This window comes from Salvia splendens, chromosome 13 (assembly GCF_004379255.2).
Source record: "Salvia splendens isolate huo1 chromosome 13, SspV2, whole genome shotgun sequence".
Lineage (NCBI taxonomy): Eukaryota > Viridiplantae > Streptophyta > Magnoliopsida > Lamiales > Lamiaceae > Salvia > Salvia splendens.
In genome coordinates, this window is record NC_056044.1 from 26,590,490 (window position 1) to 26,616,024 (window position 25,535).

The 25,535-nt window shown below is 36.5% G+C and overlaps 2 protein-coding genes across 4 annotated transcripts; both read left to right on the forward strand.

Annotated features, from left to right (window-relative positions):
• Nucleotides 1-5,439: 5,439 nt before the first annotated feature.
• LOC121762821 (myosin-binding protein 7-like) lies at nt 5,440-8,730 on the forward strand. The gene is made up of 4 exons (XM_042158825.1): nt 5,440-5,703; nt 5,792-7,457; nt 8,065-8,102; nt 8,313-8,730. Exons 2-4 carry the CDS (start codon nt 6,048-6,050, stop codon nt 8,413-8,415), a joined length of 1,551 nt encoding a protein of 516 aa, XP_042014759.1. The 5' UTR covers nt 5,440-5,703; nt 5,792-6,047; the 3' UTR covers nt 8,416-8,730.
• Nucleotides 8,731-10,735: 2,005 nt separating this feature from the next.
• Nucleotides 10,736-13,509, forward strand: LOC121761173 (F-box protein At5g06550-like). Of its 3 annotated transcripts, XM_042156776.1 has the most exons (4): nt 10,736-12,128; nt 12,657-12,870; nt 13,072-13,099; nt 13,147-13,509. In XM_042156776.1, the coding sequence occupies exons 1-4, from the start codon at nt 10,807-10,809 to the stop codon at nt 13,155-13,157; spliced, it is 1,575 nt and encodes a 524-aa protein (XP_042012710.1). In that variant the 5' UTR covers nt 10,736-10,806; the 3' UTR covers nt 13,158-13,509. The 3 variants fall into 3 exon arrangements, with proteins under 3 accessions (XP_042012710.1, XP_042012708.1, XP_042012709.1); XM_042156774.1 differs by having other exon boundaries at nt 13,072-13,509; XM_042156775.1 differs by having other exon boundaries at nt 13,095-13,509.
• Nucleotides 13,510-25,535: the final 12,026 nt, after the last annotated feature.

The following is a 25,535-nucleotide window of genomic DNA, read 5'->3' on the forward strand; positions in this document are numbered from 1 at the left end:
AGGAGTATTTTCTTTTTAACACCTTGTTGTTGAAAACAATGTATTTGCACGTTGTCTTTTGCTGTATTCAGATCTCTATGACTATAATAAAGTATGGATCAACCTACAAGAAAGAATATATAAATGGATGGATTTATTCTTCATCTCATGTTTTGACCGGTTAATCGGTTTTAATTTTTCGTAAATCCTAGAACCGAAACCGAAACCGGTCGGTTCCGGTTTGGAACCGGCCGATTCCGGTTCCAAACCAGAACCGATGTGTAATTTTAATCCGAATTTATTTATAATTTTAAATAGTTCAATACTACAAAAATAATAGTTCAACATCTAGAAATATAACAAATAATACCTAAAAATTCAAATAAATACACAAAAACAAATCAACAATACAATAATATTCATGTATGGGTAAGAGAGATGCCAACTGTAGTAGGTCGGACAAGTCTATTTTTAAAAAAAATATAGTAGTTCTATAATTTAGCAAATTTTTTAAAAGGATGAGTTTTACAATTGAATTTCATTTTCCCTTTTATTGGCTAAACAAGTATTCAAAGGAATTTGCAATACTAATTGATCTTGTTATGACTTTTTGTTTATAACGGAACAGTTAATAAATTATCCACAAATAAGTTAAAAGTTAAATGAATTGTTGCATAAGTTTATTATAAATTTAAATTTCTATCATATGAAATGATATTGTATTTGTATAAGTTCTTTTGGAAATTAAAAACAAACTTATGATGTCCTACTTATAGTAGCTAGTTCATAAAAATGGATTGGGTAAATAATTGTAGAATCAAAGTATCACGGTTTAAATATTTTAAATACTTCAGAAAACAGAGCTCGTAAATTTGACACTATTTAATCTAAAAATGACTCAATGTTTCAAAATATTTTACTTCAATTCAATATTAATTCAATTAAGTTATATTTATTAGTATATTAAATTATAAAAAAATATAAAATAGAATTATAATACGGTTCCCGGTTAGGAACCGATCGGTTTCGGTTAGAACCAGAACCGGTTTTTCGATTCCCGGTTCCTCAATTAACCGGTCGGTTTCAGTCTCGGTTCCGGTTAACCGAGAACCGTTTAAGCACCTCTATTCTTGATAAAAGATATTTTGCCTCCATGTCCCTTATTTTTCTAAAGGATGTGCTTGATAAGATATGTTAAGCCGATATTAATCTTGACCTAATATATAACTACTCGATTATTATAATTACGGGCATGTCTAGGCCCGCCGCATGAATTATAATAAATGCCTAATTTTGATTACTCTTCCGAAGATATATTTTTTGTAATTCATGGCTTTTGTCATACAAAGCGAGCCTAAATTAAAATCGTATAAAGCCTTTAGTAATATAGCTTAATAAGTAACAGTAATATAATAAACACTCTTCGAACTAAGTAAATAGCTAGTGGGGTTGTAAGCAACATTTAATATATTAGACCACTTTTTAAATATTAGTCCTACTATAAATTGATTATAATTAGCCTGTCAAATTGACTCAAAAGTTCGAAAATGATATCGAATTACAATTTGAAAGTTCATGCCATTGGAATTTAATAATGTCGGTATATTTATTTTAGGGCGGATCTAGCATATAGCTAGCAGGACAAATTTAGAGTGTGAATTTACAAAGAAGTAGAGTAGTAATGTCTTAGACCAAATTAAAGGTCTTAATTTCAAATCTATCGTGGCAAGATTGTTGAATTTATATTTATTTATTCATTAATGAAAAGGGACACTAGCCCCTCCAATTTCCCCACATGTTTTAATTTATTAGTGTAAAATTTATTAGTTTAAAATTTTAAAATCTCTATATAAATTCTTGGCTTCGCCTCTCTGTATGTATAAATTGATTAGGTTAGAAGTTTGAGTTAAAACACGTCACTTTCAAATGTGTAGTTTTAAAAAGACCCATAACGTATATTATATGTGCTATATGAAAACACTTTTGAATATAAATTATGTAAATATCATGAGAGACATATTTTAAATCGTGGCGCCATCTAGCTTTAATTGTAGAAACTCAAGTAGCATGACCCAGGACAAATATTCAAGTCACATAAACCTACCCAATTAATGATGGTCACTCATGAATTTATGGCACAATAGTAGTATATAATAAGATTGTATGGATAATAAGAATATAAGATTCATTCAATAAATGATGGCACCTCTTGGTTGAGCGGCACGCACAGTTTGATTTTAACCATCCCAATTCAAAGAATTCATAAATTTCCTCTAGATCAACTTTCTCTACTTTTGAGATTATTGCTTATGCTTCCTTTTTTTTCAACCAAAACTAATGTATGACTTCTTCATAGGTTGAGATCCGTCAAACAAGGCAAATATATGTACGATTGCGACATGTATGTTTACTTGTCTTACACAATACTATGTACATATCTAAAATAATTCGCGATTGTCATACATTGAAATGAGTCAAAATTCTAATCCGAACTCATAACTCAATGTCATATTTTATGGAGATCATTAGATGTAGATAAATATTTGAGTCAATTAAAATTTTGTATTCCATTCCTCTCATTTGGTATTCCTTGTGCTTATAAAAAAAATCATCCAAATTTTGTCATTACTTCTTACATTCATATCTTTTTTACATTCATTCCATTCTGCTATATTCTGCTTCATTATATCCTCGAATTTAGTTTAATCTAATATCCATTAATTTTTGTTAACTCGGTAAAACTGACCAACGTGATGCCATCCACTCGGATAAAATTTTGAATAATTTATCATATTCATGGAGGCCATGACGATCCATTGATGGATACTCAAAGTTTTAGGACTCCGTCAAACAAAATCTAGTAGAAGTAAGATTGATTGTGATGATAATGCAATATTATGATTTTTACTCAAATACTAGTAAAAGAATATATATGTGGGGTAGTTTAGAGCATCTGTGGACGGACGGCGTCCGTCCGTGCCAGCGGCACGGAAGACGTCGTCCGCCGCTGCTCTCGCGCCAGCGGCGCTGCTCGATGCATCGAGCAGGTGACTTGGCCGGACGTGATAGGGCAACAGCATAGCCGTTGCATTTGAATTTTTTTAAAAAAATTTGATTTTTAATTAAAAAACCGATTAAAAATAAAAAAAATATTTTCACACTTCCCAAAAAAAATATATCCGTTTTCTACCATTTTCTACCTACTTTTAAATTTTTTTCCCCCAAAAATACACATTTTCATCTATAAATACCCCCACTTTCACACTAAAAAATTCACACCACACTACACAATTCTCATCTACATTCTCTCATTTCCATTCTCATCTACATTCTCTCATCTCCATTCTCAACTTTCTTCCACTCATACAACATAACAATGTCCGGCCAAGGCGATCACCCTCCGGGCTCCCACGGTTGGAACCCCGATTGGTTCGGTTCACAACCGTTTCCTAGTCCGGAAACAGAATATTCGGCCCCTCCTCAAACCCAAAGTTCGGGCGTTCCAGGTGGCTACCGGCCTTACCCGATCAACGACCAAGATGCCCCCGAAAAGCAATACGGGTGGACACCCGAACCTAGAGCGAGGTCAACCGCCCCCTCCCAAACTCCGACTCCTCCTACTCGTGGTGTCCGCACACCGTACACTCCGGCGGAGATGGAGCAATTGTTCAAGGCGTTCTTGTCAATCTCCGAAGATCCGGAGGTTGGCACGAACCAATCCGGTGATCACTTTGGGTGGCGCATTTGTCGCCGGTACAATGAAAACCGGCCGGATGGAACAATCGAGCGCAATGAGAGTATTGTTCGCAACGCCATCTACAGAGCCAACGAAGAAATCCAAAAGTTCCGGGGGTATTACCTCCAGGAAGAGCGGTCGGCGGGGAGCGGCCGGAGCGAGGTCGACATCATCAGGTCCGCCATGTCGACCTACCAATCCATGAACTACAAGGCGTTCAAGTACCTCAACATTTGGCAGGAGACGCGGTCGCATCTGAAGTATAGGGGAGACGTAACATCCTCCTCTAGCGGGACCAAACGGTCAAGGTCGGTATCCCTATCCGACACCGGCTCCGAAGACGTGGTTAGCCAACTCGCCAGAGCTAACTTGGGTAGCCCCGACGCCGGCCCGAGCGGTTCCCAACACCGACCGCAATGAAGGAAGAAGGCGGCGACCAACCGCCGTCGCGCCGCGACTCCATTCAGCGATGCTCCCGAACCCGCTCCCGTGCCCTATGCGCCACCTCCACCCCCCACCAACTCGTTGTGGGCGATTTTGGCCCAACTCAATATGGCCGATAGGTCAAATATGACCCCCTCGCAACTTCGATCGCACGAGGCCATGATATTGGGCCTCCAAAAATAATTGGGGGTAGTGCCGCCGGATGAATAGTCTTCCACGGGGATATTTTTAGCTTTAATTATGTAATTTTTAATTTTTAGTATTTTAATTATGTAATTTTTATTTTTTAGGATTTTAATTATGTAGTTTTTATTTTTTAGGATTTTAATTATGTCTTTTTTATTTTATTTGTAATTTGTAATATTATTTCGGTTTTTTTAATGAATTTTAATATTATGGAAATGTTTTTATTTAAATTGAATAATAGAATGGTGGGACCCTTGTGTTCGTCCTTGCGGAAGAGCACAACTGTGGTTGTTGTGCTATTGCCTAAGAGCATGCAGAAATAGTGGCGCCGGGCCCACAACCGTGCTCGTTGGCAAGAGCACGGTTGTTGGTGCTCTTATGTTGGGCCCAAGCCTGGTTAATGTAATTTGACTATCGCGTATATTGAAAATTTATTTTTTGTTAATATAGAATTTATTTATGTTTAAGTAGATAATTATGGTATATTCAATTTTTTAAAAAATTGATTCCCTTAGTAAAAAATACTAAATAAAAGTATGTCATAATAATATAGAATCATGAGATTAGTTAACCATTGAAAAAAATAGTCTTCATTAAATTTGTATTCGTGAGGCTAAATTATTACGTATAATAATGTGAAACAAAAACAGAACTGTAGAGCCAACGCTGGTATATGTGCTACTTCCCGCCGCTTGCCTCATCGGTCTGGGTGGTGTTTAGGTGGTTCATTGAACCTTTTAGGTACTTAGTAAAAATAATATTAGTAGTAATATAGTAATACCCTTCGTCCCTGACCAATATAAACTATTTTTATTTTGAATTGCCCCTAGATATTTTTCAAACTTTATATTTTAAGATATCTTTTTTATTTTTATTTTGATTTTTATTTCTTTTATTTTTATTAACTCTTTTATCTTATTTTATTAATTATATATTAAAATTAATGTCATTTCAAATTTTCTATTTTTTAGGAATTGAATGTTAGTAATCATCGCAGTAACTTGTATACACACAAAATTTAGCGGGTGAGTTAACGAAATCCAATTTGCTACGCGCGATCCACACGCGCTCTGGTTAGTCAAATCGTCTGTCTAACTTTGGTATCTCTCTCTCTCTCTCTCTCTCTCTCTAAACCAGCTATCAGATCATCGCGAAACACAAATACCTGACACAGAATAATTCATCACCGGAAGGGATAGGGTTTCAAATCCTCCCCCAATAATACTTTCATTTCCCTCAATCTCCCAATTCCAACGGGAGATTGGTTTCCCCTTCCGATCACAATTCCTTACAGAGAACACCTTTGGCTTTCCGGAGAATATCATTCTCACTCTTCTCGCCTTCCCGGGAATTTCCAGGTTCGTTTTCCCTTCACGTCATTCTGGAAATATCTCATTTCTGCACCCTAATTTTTCGTTTTGGGTTTTCTTGGTCATTTCTTTGCAGGGGATTCGTGGCGATTGAATCATTTTTATCCGGAACCATTGGTTTCTTTTGTCTTCATTGAGGAATAGAGGGGAAAATTCATGCATAATTTGAAGGGAAGTTTATTAATATACATACGGGCGGAGGAGTTGATGCTTTTTAATTCTGAATTTATTAATTGTATTTTATAGTTCTTCGTGTTTAAAAACACTGATAGTTGGGGTGAACTTGTGAGTTTCTGGGGCTTGGTCTGCGTTGGGTGTGTATTGACTGATTCATGGAGTTAGATGATTCGCTCCAATCCATGAGCCATGTCCAATGTTGTGACTGTGGTTGCAGCTGTTCAATGACGGACACTGCCTTATCTGAGATGTGTCTACGCTCTATCAAGCGTAAATATGATGACGTCGAGGAAGGAAACAAATTTACTGTCCCCGGACTTGTTGTGCCGCAAAATGCTCGTGTGGAGGTCGAAAATGAATGTATGGCACTGCGTGAAACAGTCAGCAGTCAGCAGCAGACTATCCAGGACCTCCTCATCGAATTAGATGAGGAGAGAAATGCATCTTCTTCAGCTGCAAACGAGGCCATGTCTATGATTCTGAGGCTGCAGAGGGAGAAGGCAGAGGTTCACATGGAGGCAAGGCAGTTTAAGAGGTTTGCGGAGGAGAAAATGGCACATGATCAGCAAGTGGCATTGGCATTGGACGATTTGTTGTATAAGAGGGAACAGGCCGTCCATTCACTTACCTGTGAGATTCAGGCCTACAAACACAGGATGTTGAGTTTTGGGCTCACAGAGTCTGAAGCCGATGGAGAAAAGGTTGTGGGCCAAAACACAAGCATGACTGAGAACCTAGAGGGACAATATGAGTTTCCTGGATACGATATTTACCCACCTCTCAAGTGCAATATAAATGAATCTCAAGCTTATCCAGATGGTGATGATGAAAGTGCTGACATTGAGAAATACCCCTTTGGGGAAACTCCACACTCTCGGTATGAGCTGAGGGATTTCGAGTACAGGCTCAATGAATTTGAGCGAAGTCCTACTAGAACCATCGAGCCTGATAGGGAATACTCTGGCACAAAAAATATGCTTGAAAAGGTTATTGTTGGTCAATCTCCAAGATGGCCTAATCATCTTAGGAAGTTATCTACTGATAGCTCATATTCACAATTTGGAATGGTGAAAGAAATGAGTCCAGATTTTGCGCCTGATTCCCCAAAATATGGCGGCAGTTTCAGGAAGACGAAATTTTCCCATTTGGATTTGAACCCTAATTACAGGAAAGTGGATAGTGCATCTGAAGCTGGAGATGACATAAGTGACAGAGTTTACACAATAGATTCCATCCATCAACGGTCTGCAGTTAATGGTGTCATGGATCATAAGGGTTCTGATGGATCCGTATATGAGGACTATTCAAAAAGTTCCCAGGGTTCACTAGACCACTCTGATGTCATGGACCTACAGATGCAGAAACTGTATGCAAGGCTTCAGGCTCTTGAAGCTGATAGAGAATCAATGAGGCAGGCTCTTATCTCTGTTGGAACTGATAAAGCACAAATGATTTTGCTGAAAGAGATAGCTGAGAACTTGTGCAAAGAAATGACACCAGCAAAAGCAATGCCTATCCAGAAGAAGCCAGTAACTAAGGGTTTAAGCTTCGTTTCCTTATTGAAGGTAATGATAGTGGTAAATACTGATTTTTTTTTCCAAATTCCAGTTGCATCTACACATGAAAAAGACACATTGCCCTTTTTTCTGCTTTGATGCATTATCTGCAATTACACTCTTCGTATCAAAGATAGGGAACTATTTGCAAAAACTTGATTAATATGTGTGGTTATGCAAAGCCTCACAACCTTTAGCAGTTAGCACTGTACAAGCGTTGTGTTTCAGACAAAAGAAAGTGCAGCCAAATACCTCTATTTATTAGTGGGGAAAGCCTCACTTCATGATTACAAAAACAGTGTAGATTCTAAGCATCTTTTCGTAGATATAATGTCTACCATTAAGATCTATGTGGTTTGGGTTGTTATGGACTTCTTCCAACTTTTATCTTTTCATTATGTATGCTCACACTTGGGATCATCTACTGGCTGTTTAGCAAACAGAGCCATTGTTTGTAATAAGATCCTGTAAATTACTTCCATCTGAAGTTTTTTATTTTCATGCAACACTGGTCACATGTGGGAGCTGTTTGTTAAAACTCTAATTGCAGGACATTAGTAAATCTTGTAATTACCATTTCTTCATAAATACTGACTATGTATTTCTCTTTGTTCAGTGGGTCATATTATGGAGAAGGAATGCACGCAGAAGCAGGTAAGATACAATACCATGAAAGTGTCTAATTAACTTGTGGATTTTATTGGACATCAGAAATTTTTGCTCTATACTCTCTTTTGCTGTTTTACATGGTTGAGCCACTGCCAAATAAGAATGCATAATAGCACCTATCCCTGAATTAATGCAGTTAGACATTGTATTTGTTAACCATTATCCGCTCATTTTTTCTTTTTTTGAGTGTCTCAGGTACACGTTCGGGATGTCTGCCAGGAATGAAGGTTTGCTAATCCTTTTAGACAAAGGTCCTCGTATCGGACAACGCAGGGTTGTGTCAACACTGCGAAACTAAGACTGACTGGTCTTTGTTCCATCCCCGAAGCCTCTGTTATTATCATTACTGTTTGGATGCTGAGTGGTTTTGAGCTTTTCTGGTGTTTGGATTGTGGGTGAAGGTTTTATCTTGCTAATTTGTTGCTAAGGGGATTGGTAATACTGGCACGTCGTCGCGCAGTTTCGCATCACTTCAATTTGTGGCATAGCATACATCAAATTTGTCGATATAGGAATTGTATTCTTTGTGGTTGATCAGCAAATTTCGCTTGTGCTTCTCTTTTTCTGTTTCCTTTACTTCACACTTTAATTTGGATCTGTTATTTTTCTTGTACCCCAATTGTCACATATGCCCAGTCTTCTTGGGACGCAAATGACAACCTCTGCCCTCACCTTAATCAAGTTTTTATTAAATCATGCTGAAACCCTTCCATTGTAAGACCCTTTCTCGTAAATTGTGGATAAAATAAAATAGAGTGAAGAAACTTAATACTAGGAGTAATAAAATCATCTTTTCCCTTAAAATTTTTTGACTAATGAGCTTCATAAAAATAAAATGTTAAAAGTGACTATCTTCTTATTCACAGTAGCTAATTTGCTAATAGCATCCTCAATGGGCGGACGATGGCACGCCCGATAGCGCGCATCGTCCGCGCCATCCATCGTCCGCACCCATTGCGGGTGCGCGCCATAGGGCGCGGACGATAGTCGCGCCCTATACTTCGGTCGCGGAGGAAAGCGTGGACGATGGCCATCGTCCGCCCCATTGTGGAGGTCGCGGACGATCGACCGCGGACGATGGCACGCGGTTTCGTTTTTTTATAAATACCGTTCATTTGTAACATTTCATTTCACGCGATTTCATTTTCGAAACTTACATTTACATAATTACTACGAAATGGATTCAAGCCCCAATAGTCCTACGTTTAGCGCAGGGGCGCATTGGCCGGGTACAGAACCCGGCGATTATCGTTCGTTCGACACCAACACCCATTACGATCCCGATTTCAGTATGGAATCGTATGGGTTGTCTGACATGGAGCCGTCTCCGCACCGCCCAACCGCAGCGGCCGATCCGACCCCGCCTCGACCGCTTCCGCCCGAGCCAGAAAGAAGCGGAACCGGCAGCGGGCGCAGAAGTTGTCGCCTCCCGGTGATTGCGATGAGTACGCCCCTGGCCGTACGAACTACAACGACGACGAAACTCTCACTTTGGCCCGATGTTGGGTATATATATCGGAAGATCCGATATTCGCGAACAACCAGTGACAGATCGCGTACTGGGAACGCATCACGGACCTCTACAATTCGGTCAAGCCGCCGACCGCGTACAAGCGCAAGCGTGAGCAACTCCGCAAGCACTGGGATCAAGTCAAGAAGCAAGTGAACTTGTACGCGGCGGAGTTCGAGATGTTCACGCGGTCACAGGTGAGCGGCGAGAGCGCGAGCGACGTGCGCACTAAAGCGATGTTGTCGTACCGGTCGATGTTCGGCGATTTCAAGCACGAGGCCATCTGGGCGCTCTTGAGGGAGAAACAGAAGTTCCAAGGTGGAATTCTGCACACTAGTGCGCCGAAGAGGACGAAGCTCACCGAAGTTGGTGACTACACGAGCAGCGGCAGCGGCAGTCACCCGGTTGACCTCAACCGGACGTACGTGGATGAAGGGAGTTCCGGCACACCGGTGTCCTTCCGGCGTCAAGGCTGCGAAGGCCAAGGGGAAGGCGACCGCGACCTCATCGTCGACCGCTGCAACCCAAGCTCCGGTCCCAGTAGAGCTCCCGACCCAGACGGCCACCGCATTTGAGTCGTTAGCAACAGCGTCGATGGCAAGGACGATGTTGCAGACGCACAAGGCCCTCAAGAAGTGTACCGGCCCCGACGAAGCTGAATATCTCCGGGCGTTACTCGATGAGCTGCGTCGGAAGTTGGGAATTGGTTCGACTTAGTTTTTTTTTTATTAGTTCAATGATGTAACTTTTTTTTATTAAAACTTCGCTGTTTGTTATTTAGACCGTTTTTTATTTACTCGTTACTTGTTATTTGAAAACGATTAAATTAATTAAACAAAATAATAAAATGATGATGTGGCGCGCCATAGGGCGCACCTTAGGGCGCCACACTACAGGTGGGGAGGTAGGAGGATAAAACTGCTGACGTGGCGCGCCATAGGGCGCGCCTTAGGGTTCCCCATTGCTAATGCTCTAATTGTTGTGATTTGTGATTCAATATACTAATAAAATACTACTATAAATTATGAGTAAAAGTATTAATTTTTGTTTTTTTCTAATGGTTAAATAACCTTTATATTTAGTTGTACAAGTGCTCGTTGCTTGTCTTTCCTCTTTGCCTTCATCCCTGCATACACTCTCCGGCGGCTTAAACCGCCGCCGACCTCGCCGTTGTTAAAAATGCTGAGCTCCAAAAATTTATGGGTCAAGGCTAGATCGAAGAAATCGAAAAAATCCCGCGTAACCCATTCCAAGAGGCCGAATTCAGCCGCAAAGAAACAAAAACTTGAATTCAAAAGGCAAGCTACAGGCGTGGCACCGCCGCCGCATTCATTAACGGAAGAGGAAGAATTCGAGCAAACTGAAGAAGGTAAATTCAGCTTGAAAAACTCGGCTCAATCCCACTCTCACGGCGTCCAACCGTTGGGCAACCTCTACTTCAGCTCTTCGCCCACCAATTCAAGGAACACGGGCCTCGGCAATCTCCAAATCCTCACAGATGAGCTCCTTCTCGAGATTCTTGCATTTCTCAGCGGGACCCAATTGGGGGTTTTATCAACTGTGAGCAAATCTTTCTATGTTTTCTGCAATCAAGAGCCTCTTTGGAGGAATCTCGTACTGGATACTTATCAAAATGGGTTCTTGTATAAAGGGACTTGGAAAAACACTTTTGTTAGTTCTTATAAAAGCTCGTTCAAGATTGTTAGCAGTGGGGTTAGAGTTAGGGATTTTTATTCTGATTACTTGTTTCAGAGCTGGCTCTGTGCTAATCTTGAGATGAAACCTGAGTGGATTGAGAGGGATAACATAGTGAGGAGAAGGGGAATTTCTGTTGATGAGTTTATACTGAGCTTTGAGGAGCCGAATAAGCCAGTGTTGTTGGAAGGCTGTCTGGAGAAATGGCCTGCAATGGAGAAATGGGACAGGGAGTATCTGGTTGAAGTTTGTGGTGATGAACAGTTCTTGGTTGGGCCAGTGCAGATGAAGCTCGGGGACTACTTTAGATACTCGGATCAAGTGAAAGAGGAACGGCCGTTGTATCTTTTCGACCCTAAGTTTGCTGAGAAAGTTCCTCAGTTGGGGATGGATTATGGGGTACCTGAATATTTCAGTGAGGATCTTTTTAGTGTTTTGGGAAGTGAGAGACCGGACTATAGATGGATTATTATTGGGCCGGCAGGTTCTGGATCGTCTTTCCACATTGATCCTAACTCGACCTCTGCTTGGAATGCGGTGGTGAGAGGTTCCAAGAAGTGGGTGCTGTTTCCTCCTGATGTGGTGCCGCCTGGGGTGCATCCGAGCCCAGATGGTGCAGAGGTTGCTTGTCCTGTTTCCATAATTGAGTGGTTTATGAACTTCTACAGTGCCACGAAAAGTTGGGAGAAGAGGACCATTGAATGCGTTTGTAAAGCAGGGGAAGTCATATTTGTGCCTAACGGATGGTGGCATCTGGTTATTAATCTCGAAGATTCTGTTGCCATCACGCAAAATTTTGCTAGCGGGTACACACACTTTCCCTCCATCATGTTTCCTTTGTTTTTCGTTGCTACGCCATATATTCATTGATGCTCAATTCATGATTCAATCAGTCTTCCTTGGTGATTAAGTGCTACTTATTACAAGTAGTTATTAGTTGATGGCTTGACAATGTGATGATTTTTCGGTTATGGACTTTCACATGCTGTCATCTTCCTGTATGAGTTTTATAAGAGTATTCTTAAAATCTTTATGTTGCAAGTTCAACTCAACATCCTATGCTTTCTTTTAGAGGTCACTGACATGAAACAAATGCAAAACTTGTGCATCCACAATTACTCATCTAATTTTGATGGCTGTTTAAGCAATAACGAATATAGAAAGTTAGTGATGAAAATTGGAATGATGGATGGTTAACATCTGTTGAAAATTCAAGTTAGTGAGGGAGAGAGAATATACTGTTAAGAAACATGTTGGGCTGCTATAACAAGACCAGAAATCCCAGCATCATCTTGGTTATGCTGCAAAAAGTTGAGATTGTTTTTGTATTGCAGGAGGAATTTGTTGAACGTTTTGGATTTTCTAAAGAGGCCTAATGCAAGCAGTCTTGTGTCGGGAACGAGAGATAGAGTCAATCTTCATGACAAATTTAGGAATGCTATCGACGCAGCTCTACCCGGAACGATAGATGATCTGAAAGTGAAAGCAGAGGAGAAAGAAAAGCAGGCCAAGAAGGTGTCTTTCTGGGAGACTGTTACTGATTCCAAGGTGGGTGCCTTCAAGTTTTCCTTTTAGTTTGAGGTCACAAACACCACTCACATTCTATGTAGAACAAGTTTATTTGTTTTCTTGCAACCACAGACAGACGTGCAACATTAGAGTTGAGAGATTTAAACAATCAGTTCATCCATCATTATTAGTCTTCACTCCACATTCACTATTTATTCTTTTCTTTATTCTTGTTGTAAGCTGTTCATCTTACAAATGTATAGAGCTCGAGCTCGAGCTCGAGTAATGATGACGGATCGAGCTTGAGCTCGATTTGAGCTCGTTAATTGTTGCTGCGCCAAGCGAGCCAGAAAGAAAAGCTCAAGCTGAAATGGAGCCATTAATTCCTTAGCCAGCTTGAACCTGAACCTTAAAAACATATCGACCGCAAAAAGGGAAAGACCTTCTACACGCTGATTTTGGATGTTTAAATTTACCATTTTCAATGACAGAATTTGTATTACAGACAAATGAAATGAAAAATTAACAATGTGTGTGTGTTTTTGTCATTAGCTATTTGTTGTAAAAGTGAAACTGTACTATTGAATGTCGGAAAGGATCACTTCATGCATTGTATACTACATTTCATAATACACTATTAAATAATTGACAAGTGGATCTTATTTTATGGAAAGAAAAGTTGTTTCCATGATAACCGAAAGGGATCACCTCATGCATTGTATACTACATTATATAATACACCATTAAAAAATTGACAAATGAATCTTATTTTATGGAAAGAAAAGTTGTTTCCAATATATCCTCTCCACTTAAGTAAAGAAATTAAACTACACTAAATATAAAAAACGTATTTATTGAAATCAATTTCAGTTAATTATGCTCAATTTTTTTTAAAAAAACAAAGTAATTTCAATCAATTTTATTATCTTGATATTGTGTTTTTTCTATGACTCAAACATGATCGTTTGATACAAGCATATTATATGCAGAAGCTATGTTTATAATAAATAAATTATGAACCTTTAAAATTTTGTATATTAAATATTTTCTTACTTTTTAGTACTACTATTTTCTTTCTTGTTACTTGAAGTTTTTCCAATAATTTTTTTCTTTTTATGATATTTTGATTTTGATTTTTATATTCCTGCTATGTATTTGTACTTATTTCATGATATACAAAAATTACTAATATATGGACTAGTGTTGCTAATACTAATGGTGATGTTATTTTAGCATAAAATACATAAAAATTAATATATATATATATATATATATATATATATATATATATATATATATATATATATATATATATATATATTATTGATATAGCATCTAACAAAATTACGAGGAAATAACCTTTGAAAAGAAACAAGATTAGTTATTAAAATATGTGGAGAATTAGTGAAACTAAAAGATGTGTAGAAATTAAGTGCAAGAAAAAATATTTTGATTTAACTTTTCTTTCTATAAAATGTGATCCAACATTACTTATTTTATTATTAAGATTAAGCATAATTAACTGAAATTGATTTGAATACATACATTTTTTATATTTAGTGTAGTTTAAAATTCTTTACCCAATTGGAAAGGTTATAATGGAAACAACTTTTCTTTCCATAAAATAAGATCCACTTGTCAATTATTTAATAGTGTATTATGAAATGTAGTATACAATGCTAAAATAACATCACCATTAGTATTAGCAACACTAGTCCATATATTAGTAATTTTTGTATATCATGAAATAAGTACAAATAGCAGGAATATAAAAATCAAAATCAAAATATCATAAAAAGAAAAAAAATATTGGAAAAACTTCAAGTAACAAGAAAGAAAATAGTAGTACTAAAAAGTAAGAAAATATTTAATATACAAAATTTTAAAGGTTCATAATTTATTTATTATAAACATAGCTTCTGCATATAATATGCTTGTATCAAACGATCATGTTTGAGTCCTAGAAAAAACACAATATCAATATAATAAAATTGATTGAAATTACTTTGTTTTTTTTAAAAAAATTGAGCATAATTAACTGAAATTGATTTCAATAAATACGTTTTTTATATTTAGTGTAGTTTAATTTCTTTACTTAAGTGGAGAGGATATATTGGAAACAACTTTTCTTTCCATAAAATAAGATTCATTTGTCAATTTTTTAATGGTGTATTATATAATGTAGTATACAATGCATGAGGTGATCCCTTTCGGTTATAATGGAAACAACTTTTCTTTCCATAAAATAAGATCCACTTGTCAATTATTTAATAGTGTATTATGAAATGTAGTATACAATGCATGAGGTGATCCTTTCCGATTGTCGATTATTTAATAGTGTATTATGAAATGTAGTATACAATGCATGAGGTGATCCTTTCCGGATGGCGGGGCTTCAAATTCCCTTCTTTTGTTCAATAAATTATAATGATTTATGTATCACACAAGAGCAGTTTTAAGATTATAATAAAATTAAATAAGTTGAAAAATATCCATTTAGCTTAATTATAAGAAAATAACGAGTATGTTCACTAACTTAGTATATACTCATAAAAGTTAGAGTAATTTTAAGTGAATTTCGATATACTCTTAATACTAAAAAGAGAAAAAAAGTACGTACTAAAAATTAAATGAAACTCATTGCCAATCCAGTTCTCCTGCTTCTTCTTCCCTAATTCACTAGTAAGAAACAACCTTCTCCTTCATTATTCTCCCTCATTCGTTTAGGCAAGTGTCGCTCTGTCCCCATTTTCCGAAGATGATGGCATCGCTATGTGTGTACCTATTGTTGGTTATTTTAGTATAATTAGATTAACTTGATTGATCAATAGTGTCATAATGAGACATCATATAAGTTTGGAAGTGCGGAGCGCACGCTTGTTTGAATTCATTATGATTAGACGGGGATTCGGGGGCAGCGCCCCGAGTAGCAGGGTCCAAGGGGCAGAGCCCCTGGCTGGGGTCGAGCCATGTAGAAAATTCATCAGGAAATATAATTTCTGATTGTCGAAGGACTGATTTGCAATTTTCGAAACTCCTTAAAAAACTGTTAAAATCAGTTAAGAAAAACGAAGAGACGCAATGCTTCGTGAAGACACGCGATGTTTCGTTTCAGGCCTCTTCTTATTGATCTTTTTTGGTTCAAAGTTGGATCGTTAATTAACATACGAAACTTCTAAAACCTGAATTATATCCGATCAAATATTAGTAGAACCACCAAATTGATTTGATCTGAAAGTGTTATCCACGCCTTTCAGTATATTCATTTGTTCACGTTTCAGTAAATCACTAAATCTCCCTTAACACCTTGGGAGGGATATCAGGAAGGAGAATATGTTTGTAAGGGTAATATAGTTTGCATGTTTTAAATTAATACAGTAAAATTTTGTCTTTCACAATTGAACTTGGCTAAAAATTGTTTTGCAGTTCAATCTATATTTTGGATCAACGAAACATGTTGGGTTCATCACATTCATTACACATCATTATTTTTACCAATATACCGGACAATGAGGATCCAGGAATCGAAACTCGTGGGGTCGAATATAGTACAAAAATGATAGTAATAAATAATTATTTAAAAATATATATACTATTATAATGTAAATATTTATTTTGAATGATATATTTAAATATTTTTTAAATAAATACTTTCATGTTTATCAATAATTTTGAAAAAAAATCAATAAATAAAATAAAATAAAAAAATAAAAACATAATTATCTTCCATTAATCAATGGATCTATCTTTTATTATCAGACTGTGTACACAACTAATTCAATAATGGGCCCATATATTTAGCCCATTTAATTAAAAATTTGATTGAATAAAATAAGAATTAAACGTATCTTCTTCAAAATATACGTCTGAACTCTCTGCTCTTTCTGTGTCCATCTCTATCTCCATCTCTCTCATATATTCTATTTTACTCACGTGTTTTCTTTATCTCCCCTTTTATTTACTGCAGAGGCTGAAGGATTGTGGTGAAAGTCCGCAGCTCGCGATCAAGGAGGAGCTCCGTGGGGTCGAAGATGGAGTTGTGCGGGATCTCGGAGGTCCAAGAATGGAGTTTTCGGCTGATAGAAAGCCATGAGTTCCATCTTAAAACCAATTGGTGATAAGAGGAGAGACCCATGAGACTTATATAGTGGATTAAGCTGATGTGAGATATTATTATATTCATTGTCAGGGGCGGAGGGAGGGTGGGGCGAGGCCGGGCCCATGGTCCCCCCACTAATTCTTAAAAAACTTAGGGGTATTTTAGTAATTTCACAATAATTATAATTTATAATAAATATAATACTCCCTCCGTCCCGTGCTACTCGCACGTTTGCTTTTCGACACGGAGATTAAGGAACGAGTGATTAGCAAAGTCAACAATTGCGGCTGTAGGTGATAATTTTTACTAAAAATGGAAAGAGTGCAAATAACTTGGGACGCCCAGAAAGGAAATAAGTGCAAGTAACACGGGACGGAGGGAGTATTAGAGATAGGTTTCAGCAAAATATATATGAATCGTGCCTCTTAATTTAGCGTATTCATTCTGCCGTTCCAATCCAAGTCTGAATTTAGCGTATTCATTCTGCCGTTCCAAGTATGAAATCTGGTAAACTAGAACTAGGTATATTCAAAACTCAAATATAATTCAATTAATTTTTCTACATAGGTTGTTTTTTTGTTTGGCTGCAATAATAATTCAAAGGGGGAGAAAGAAGATAGCTTATGTAATTCAATGGCTACGGACTACGGTGGTTCTGTAGTTGGAATTTTATAACTCCAATTCTTTATTTGATGTGTGTGTTAATAGTTTTGCATACAGAAAATATCAAATATTTTGAACTTAATCAGTGTAGACTATTTTTGTAGGTATATGGATTGTTATTTCAAGAAACTTTCTTCCGTTGATTCTTCATCAGTTGAACCTTCACTTCTTCAACCTCAAGAATTATCGAATGAAGATAAAAGTAAGGTTGATTTAGAGAATCTTCCAAGTGATCCAGGAGAACGACCTGATATAATGAGTTATCCACCAAATTTAATAGAACAAGTTCGCAGAGCTTACTTACTTAAAGGTCCGTGTCAACCACGTAATCATGACCACGTAATCAGGAATCAGTGGTCTTGCTCAAAAGATGGTTTCTACAAGGAAACATGAAGTTTTTCCAATGGTTTATTCATTAGTTAAGTTGTCATTGATCTTACCAGTTGCCACTGCATCAGTAGAAAGAGCCTTTTCAGCAATGAAGATCATCAAGACTTCTCTACGTAATAGCATGGGAGACCAACTATTAAATGATTGCTTAGTTCCTTACATCGAAAAGGATGTGTTTGTTAAAGTTACCAATGAAACTATTATGCAGCGGTTTCAGAAGATGAAGAATAGAAGACAAATGTTATGATGTGATTGCATTTGACTTTTACATTTTGAACCTTATAATTTAATTTATGTAATTTTTTTTGAAGTTTAATTTTGGACCCCCCATTATGAAATCTCTGGCTCCGCACTGTTCATTGTTATGTTTCAATTGCCAACACCCTCCCTCAAACCCTTGAAGGTGAATCTTGGAGGGGTTGGACTTTTTTATGATCGATTGGACAATCGGCCCAATTTTTTTCGATCGGTTGGACCACTGGCCCAAATTTTCAGCCCAGTTATACTGCTGGTCAGTCATTTTTTTTCGGTTTCAGCCCAGATATATTGTTGGGTCAGTTAAATATGACCCACAGTCGGCGACCCGCTCTGATACCATGATAGAAATCCATGGGTTCCATCGTAAAACCAATTGGTTTTGCAGGGATTCTAGGAAAGGTCGGGAAAGGTATGCCCGGGACGGTGATGAATCTGTTCGGGGGTTCCATCCTAAAACCAATTGGTTTTACAGGGATTCTAGGAAAGGTCGGGAAAGGTATGCCCGGGACGGTGATGAATCTGTTCTGAGTCCCGAACCTGCTCTGATACCATCTTAACGATGGTAATCGAGAGACTTGAACAGGTGATACATATTAGAAGCTTTTAGGAGAAGAGTATTGCATTTCTTTTGATATGTGTATGTCTCGGTTCTACCTCCTTATGTAGGAGTGAATTACAATGTATTTTAGGTAAGAGATCAACCTATTCTAGGACAATGTAATACACATTAATTCTATATCAATTACATATCTTTCTCCTCTAATTGTGTCCTTCAATTTTGGTATGTTTGACACTCCCCCTCAAGTTGAGCAATGGTATCTCCAATGCTTAACTTGGCCAACGTTTCCTTGAAGACTTTTGGCAGAACTGCTTTGGCGAGTATGTCCGCGAGTTGTTCTTCAGAACGGACAAACGGAAACTCGATAACACCGCCGTCTAGTTTTTCTCTGATGAAGTGCCGATCCACTTCCATGTGCTTTGTTTTGTCGTGTTGCACTGGGTTTTCTGAGATGCTTATGGCGGCCTTGTTGTCACAAAACCACAAAAAATGTCAGAATTTGACAAAACCAAAACCGAACCCATAGAAAACTTCCAACTATCCAATATGACTTCAAACACAGATCTTGCTGCACAATTTGCAGAATTTGTGAAATGGCAAAACAGCCAACAATCAAAGCCATCAAACCAAAACTAACCAAGCCGAATCTCCCCTAAACCAGAGTTGTTTGGGGAATTCCACCTACAATCCAGGGTAAAGGGAGACAATTGCTCCGTCCGGTCAAATCTGATGGAGCGGGCTATCGGAGGAAAGGGCTTAGCATCTCATATCGATGGAGCTCTCGGCCCTTCCCCAACCGACAACCTCGCTCACCAAAAGATGAAGAGGGCGAGGCAGACCCGAAATGGAGGTCGAAACAACGGAGGCCGAGGAGGCGGGAGAGCAGCGGTAACCGTCGCTCAAGACCGTGCCACCAACACCGAAATTCCGGTGGGTGGCAACAGCGGCGACATCACCAATGACGGCGGCGGAGAAACTAGGACCGAGGAAAGGTCCAAAATCGGACCCTGGTGCTCGACCCCACCAGGGTCCGTCATTGATACCGGATCTATAACAAAAGCACAATTTATACATATTACTATATTAGTGTCGTGTTTGATATGATGCATTAAAATATTTATAATATATAATCTATTGTTGGATAGAGTATATTAAAAGTTAAACTATACATAATTAATAATCGTAAACATAGTAAAAAATCACTAAATTTTATTTAATATTTTTGAATAATTATAAAAAATGTGTTTTATATAATATATTAGTATCACAGTGGTATGTAAATAGAATTTATTTTTAGTTATGGGAACACGCTGTGCATATTCAATTATTGACGCCATAACCATTCCTAGAAAATCACTGTAAGTGGAGAACATTATATCATGTATATATTAAAATAAATTAATTATGTTTGGTTGAGTAGGAAGCCACCATGGTGCTTGTGATAGCTAATCATATTTGTTTAAACTCAGCCTCATTCCATCTCTCTCTAATTCCATGACAATTGTGTGGCCACAATTATACGTAATTCAAGTACGTCCATTTTGCTTGTTTGTTTGGACGCATGACAATTTTCACGCCAAAGTCCATACTCTCTTTCACATCGCAAGACCCAATTTTCAAAATAGCTACCAGACACTTTCCTCCTTTTTAATTGTTCTTGTCCTCTTCATCTTTTTTATTTTTTTCATTACTACATATACATATATATAGATGAAAGGACAACAAAATATACAATTGTAAAGATATTTTTTGTGTTTATATATATATATAGGAGCGTTATTCTCCTATTCATCCCTTAGATCCTTTATTCTTCTTAATATGGGCCGTTAGATCTCATTCATCAACGGTCCAGATGATCTGCATTATTATACTATAATGGTGCATTATTAGTCGGTGTGCATTATTCAACTGGAAATCTGCATTATTACACTATAATGGTGCATTATTAGTCGGTGTGCATTATTCAACTGAAAATCTGCATTATTAAATGACACGTGGCACCAATCTAACCGTCGGATGACAAAATCGTGGGGCTGAGATTAAAAAGAACAAAGAACAAAAGATTCAAAAAGGAAATGAATACATCACTATATGTATGTTAATAGGTCATGTTAGGTTGAGATTTTTTAGCTTAATTGAGAATTGAGATGAATTTTCAGCCACTCATCCATAACATTTTCGAAATGTCAACTGCAAGTAGATTATGTCAACTCGGAGGTATTATCGTCAATAGCCTGCACATCAAATGTCAACAACTTATAGTTGACATTATATGTGTATAGTTGACATGAGACCACTTATTTAATAAAAATGAGTGACTGATAATGCATCTCAGTTCTCAATTAGGCTAAAAAATCTCAATTGATCACAACCTTATGTTAATATTTTCGATTTAATTGAACTCTCGTGCTTTGTCCCAGTGAGATAAAGATAGTGGGTTTCTATTGTGGGAAAACTGATAAAATGTAGATATGAAATGATCTGCTTTCAATTAAATAAACAAGGTAGTTATCAATATGTCTATGCGTTGCATGTCATTGATTGGATGAAATTACTACTAAGTATGATTGGTGAATGTTTACACTTTTGTAAAATAAAACTATAACATCGTGGATATATGTGTCATTGGTTCAGGAATAGGGTACCCATATAAAAAGTTCCATCCTGTAATAAAGTGATCATTTCGGTTGTTGAAGTCTTGAAGATAAATAGTTTAGTTTTCTACTAATGCTTATTTCACTTCAATTTTCAATCTTATTTTTCCTTGAAAAAGTCACAAGCAAAATAAGGGCGGTCCATCTGTTAGTTGCAATTGTTACTACTTACTATAGCGACTATATATATAGGGAGCTGATGAATTGTTAACTTAGCTAATTTATTAATAAAAATATTAAAAATATCAATATGAAAACATTAACATATTAACACAAATTTGTGTTGACATTTAATATAGATATCAACACAAAAACATAAGTATGTCAACTAGATTTGTGTTGACATAGTAATGTTATCGGGTTGACATTTTTTATATGCAGGTCGACAAGTTAGCAAAGTTAACAAATTAAATTAGTTAGCGCGGTCTAATAGGACCTCGTATTTATACGTGTATATACACCAATCTGCTAAATTAAAAACCCTTTTCAAAAATAAAAAACCTATTTAACTTCCCCTCAGTATACTTGAACGCTTCATCAATTAAATAAAAACCATCACATGCAACAATCTTTTTTTTTTCCAAAATACCATGCAAGAATCTTGATATTGTTTATCAAACGTTACAATTGCATAGAGAAAAAAAAAGGTAAATGATTCATTTATTTCCCTACATGGATCATAAATGGATTAGATTTAAGGAGAAAGGAATAGCTAAATGGGGTGAAATGAATAAAAATAAAAATGAAAAGTGAAACGGGAAAGCAATGAAAGAAACAAAAAAAAAACAATAAAAGATAGAAATAAAGAATGTAAAAGATAGTGAAAATAATGTAGTTAATCATCAGGGAATCGTGATAGTGTGAGTTGACGTGGAAGCTGTAGAGAGGCAGTAATAGATTTTTGGCACCACGTGTGTGGTGGCTCAGCCCCACTCCTCCGCCGTCCCTATCACGTGCTTAGGCCGGCACCGCCACTTTTTGACCCGAGACCAACACCATCCCCCTCTCTCTACATTTCTTTTATTCCAACAATTCCACACATATATATTCTATATCCCAAAATTATGGATATTAATTCTCCCTTGTGAAACATTTGGGTTCCAAGTCTATTTTCATTTATATCCTCTTTCTTAAATTCATATAAAATTATGTGTAAAAGATTTTAGTACACATCTAGCTAGGGAAGCAACAATTAAAGTGAAATTTATAAAAAAATATCTTTTCAGAGAATTACATGATTGTGAAATTATGAGGTTAATATTATTTTAACTAGACCTTGAACTAATGCTCTAATAATCAGATGCGAATTTGAATGTTTATATGTATGTGTGTGGCACCTATATACGTATCAAAATTTGATTGAGTTGTGACACAAATTTGACCCAAAGGCATATTTTCGAATTAATTGCGTTTGACAAAAGAATTTGAGGGTGATGAAGGTGGGTGCTAAGATAGATTTAGAGCCTCCACAATGGGGCACCCTAAAGGTACCTTAAAACCCGCCTTATGCACTGCCACATCAGTATTTTATCCTCCTACCCTTCCACCTGCAGTGGGGCGCCCTAATCATTTTCTTTTATTTGAATATTTAAATAACTACAAAAATTGAGAAAAACCTTCATTTCATTTATAAAATTAATCATCTTAATAACTCGAAGAAGCAAATTCTTGTTTCACCGAATTCTAGTTTTTAATCATAATTTTATTTATTCATTTTTCCGATCATACTAATTAAATATAACCTTATTGTGAATAAATTCGTGTAAATAGTTTTAGATTTACACGAATTTATTCACAATAAGGTTATATTTAATTAGTATGATCGGAAAAATGAATACTACCCTTGTAGTCCAATTACACGAAGCTAACAAATAATTAGTAAGGCACTAAGCATTTTTAATAATTAGTTTTCAAAATATCTCAATTAACTTGTAGTCCAATGGTTAGGATACTACCCTTCCAAGCAATAAACCCGGGTTCGCGCTTCGTCCGCGGACTAAGCTTAGGGCGCGGACAACCCATCGTCCGTCGTCCGCGCACCCACAGTGGAGGACGATAGCACGTCCGATGTATAGGACGCGCTATCGTCCGCCCCATCGTGGATGCTCTTATGGTTTATAGTGTTTGAACTTTGAAGAATAGGTGGTTGATGGAGTTGAAAGTCTCTGACAACATTTGGTCACTATGTATAATTATTGCATGTATTAATTGGTAGCCTACTTGAGATTTATCTGAAAATTGACGCATGCTCCCTCCGTCCCGCACTACTCACACCTTTCCTTTTGGGCACGGAGATTAAAGAATAAGTGATAGACAAAGTCAACAATTACGGCTGTAGGTATAAATTGTTACTAAAAATGGAAAAAGTGCAAATAACTTGGGATGCTCAGAAAGGAAATAAGTACAAGTAGTGCGGGGCGGAGGGAGTATTTATTTATGCGATAGCTAGGTCAAATTGGACAAATATCAAATATATATGGTTCTATTAACAATTGATATATATTATATAAATCTCTTGAATGCATTGATGGCGAAATATAGTAAAATATTCATATTGCATTGGTGTTTTTTTAAATAGTTAATATTTGTAATGCTTTTATATATATGTGTCTCTTAAGTTTAGTTGGCATATAAATATAAAATATTTTTAAATTATATGTAATGTATTTAGAAATATATATTAACATTCATAATTAAATAAAAAAAATACTCCACTTAGTTTTTTTTTTCAAAATCGCCCTTTGTGGGCGGGAGGTTTAGGCAGACCTCCAACCTGTAAATAATATCAAAATAAAATGTTTTAACAACATGATCTTCGCCCAAAAGTGACTAGGATCTAAACAAGAACATGAAGAAGCCAAATAGAGGTCCCACAAATCGGGAACCTCTGTGCTATCAAGTGGAAAAAAGCTGACTAAATACCTACGAGTGAGAAACGAAAAATTATCAAAACCAATCACCAAAGAAGCTGGATCAACCCCATCTCTACGTCGGAAACGGAAGTTAGGATATCCCAGCTGGTCCATCCTAACCAGCGCCTGCAGATACCGAGGTGCAGAGATTGGAAAAAAATACTCCACTTAGTTGTTTTTATAGTGTGTGTACAAATTAACTAGGTGAAAGATTAAGATCATTCGTTCTAATTGATGAATTTCTCAAAAATAAACTGCAACAATTGAAAGAAAAATACAGGAAGCGAAAACTAATTCCAAGAACAATAATATTAATCATATATGTGTGCACCCAAATCCCAATTAAATCTCCATCCACTCGCTTTTATGAAACAAAATAATATTATCGAGCTATAACTTTTAGATAAAAAACGAAGTTCAATTGTAAATGTTCGAGATACGTACGTACGCTCTATAAAACATGACAGATTAACATTTGGTTTCATAACTGTTTTCTTTCCATTACTATACTTATAATTTTACATATTTTTTTCTATTTATGCAACATAATAATTATTTTTTTATTTACATTTGATTTTCTATTTTACATCACCAACTATAGTGTTTTAAATCTTTTTTACTTCATAATTATTTTCATCCATCAATTATACTTTAGTAAAAATTAATAAATGTAATTATTTTATTATGGTCGTCATAATTTATAGTAGTATTTTCGTGTATATTTTCTATTTTACATGACATCATCAAATCGAAGAATACCTAACAACTAAGCATAAAATCTTTAGAATGTAAAATGATGGACATTTAAACATCATAAAAAATTTCATCCATTATCCTTATATAACAACTAAAAATATTGATTATTTTGAGTTTTCGATGTCACCGACATCGAAAAATACCCTAAAAAGATTAACACTAGCTTGAGCCCCCATCGTAAAAATCACGGCTTCGCCATTAATCCCGATAATAAGAATGATAATATAAATATGTAATGATATAATAAGTTACGGAATATTTCCTTAAACATTCCTTTTATCCATATAAATAGTAATGGATAGACTCGAGCTTTTGATCAGCAACATGTGGGTCGTTTAGAGTTATTTTTCTTAATTAAGAACCAATAATTTGAGTTACACCTAGCATTCTAGCACATATTATGAATTAAATTT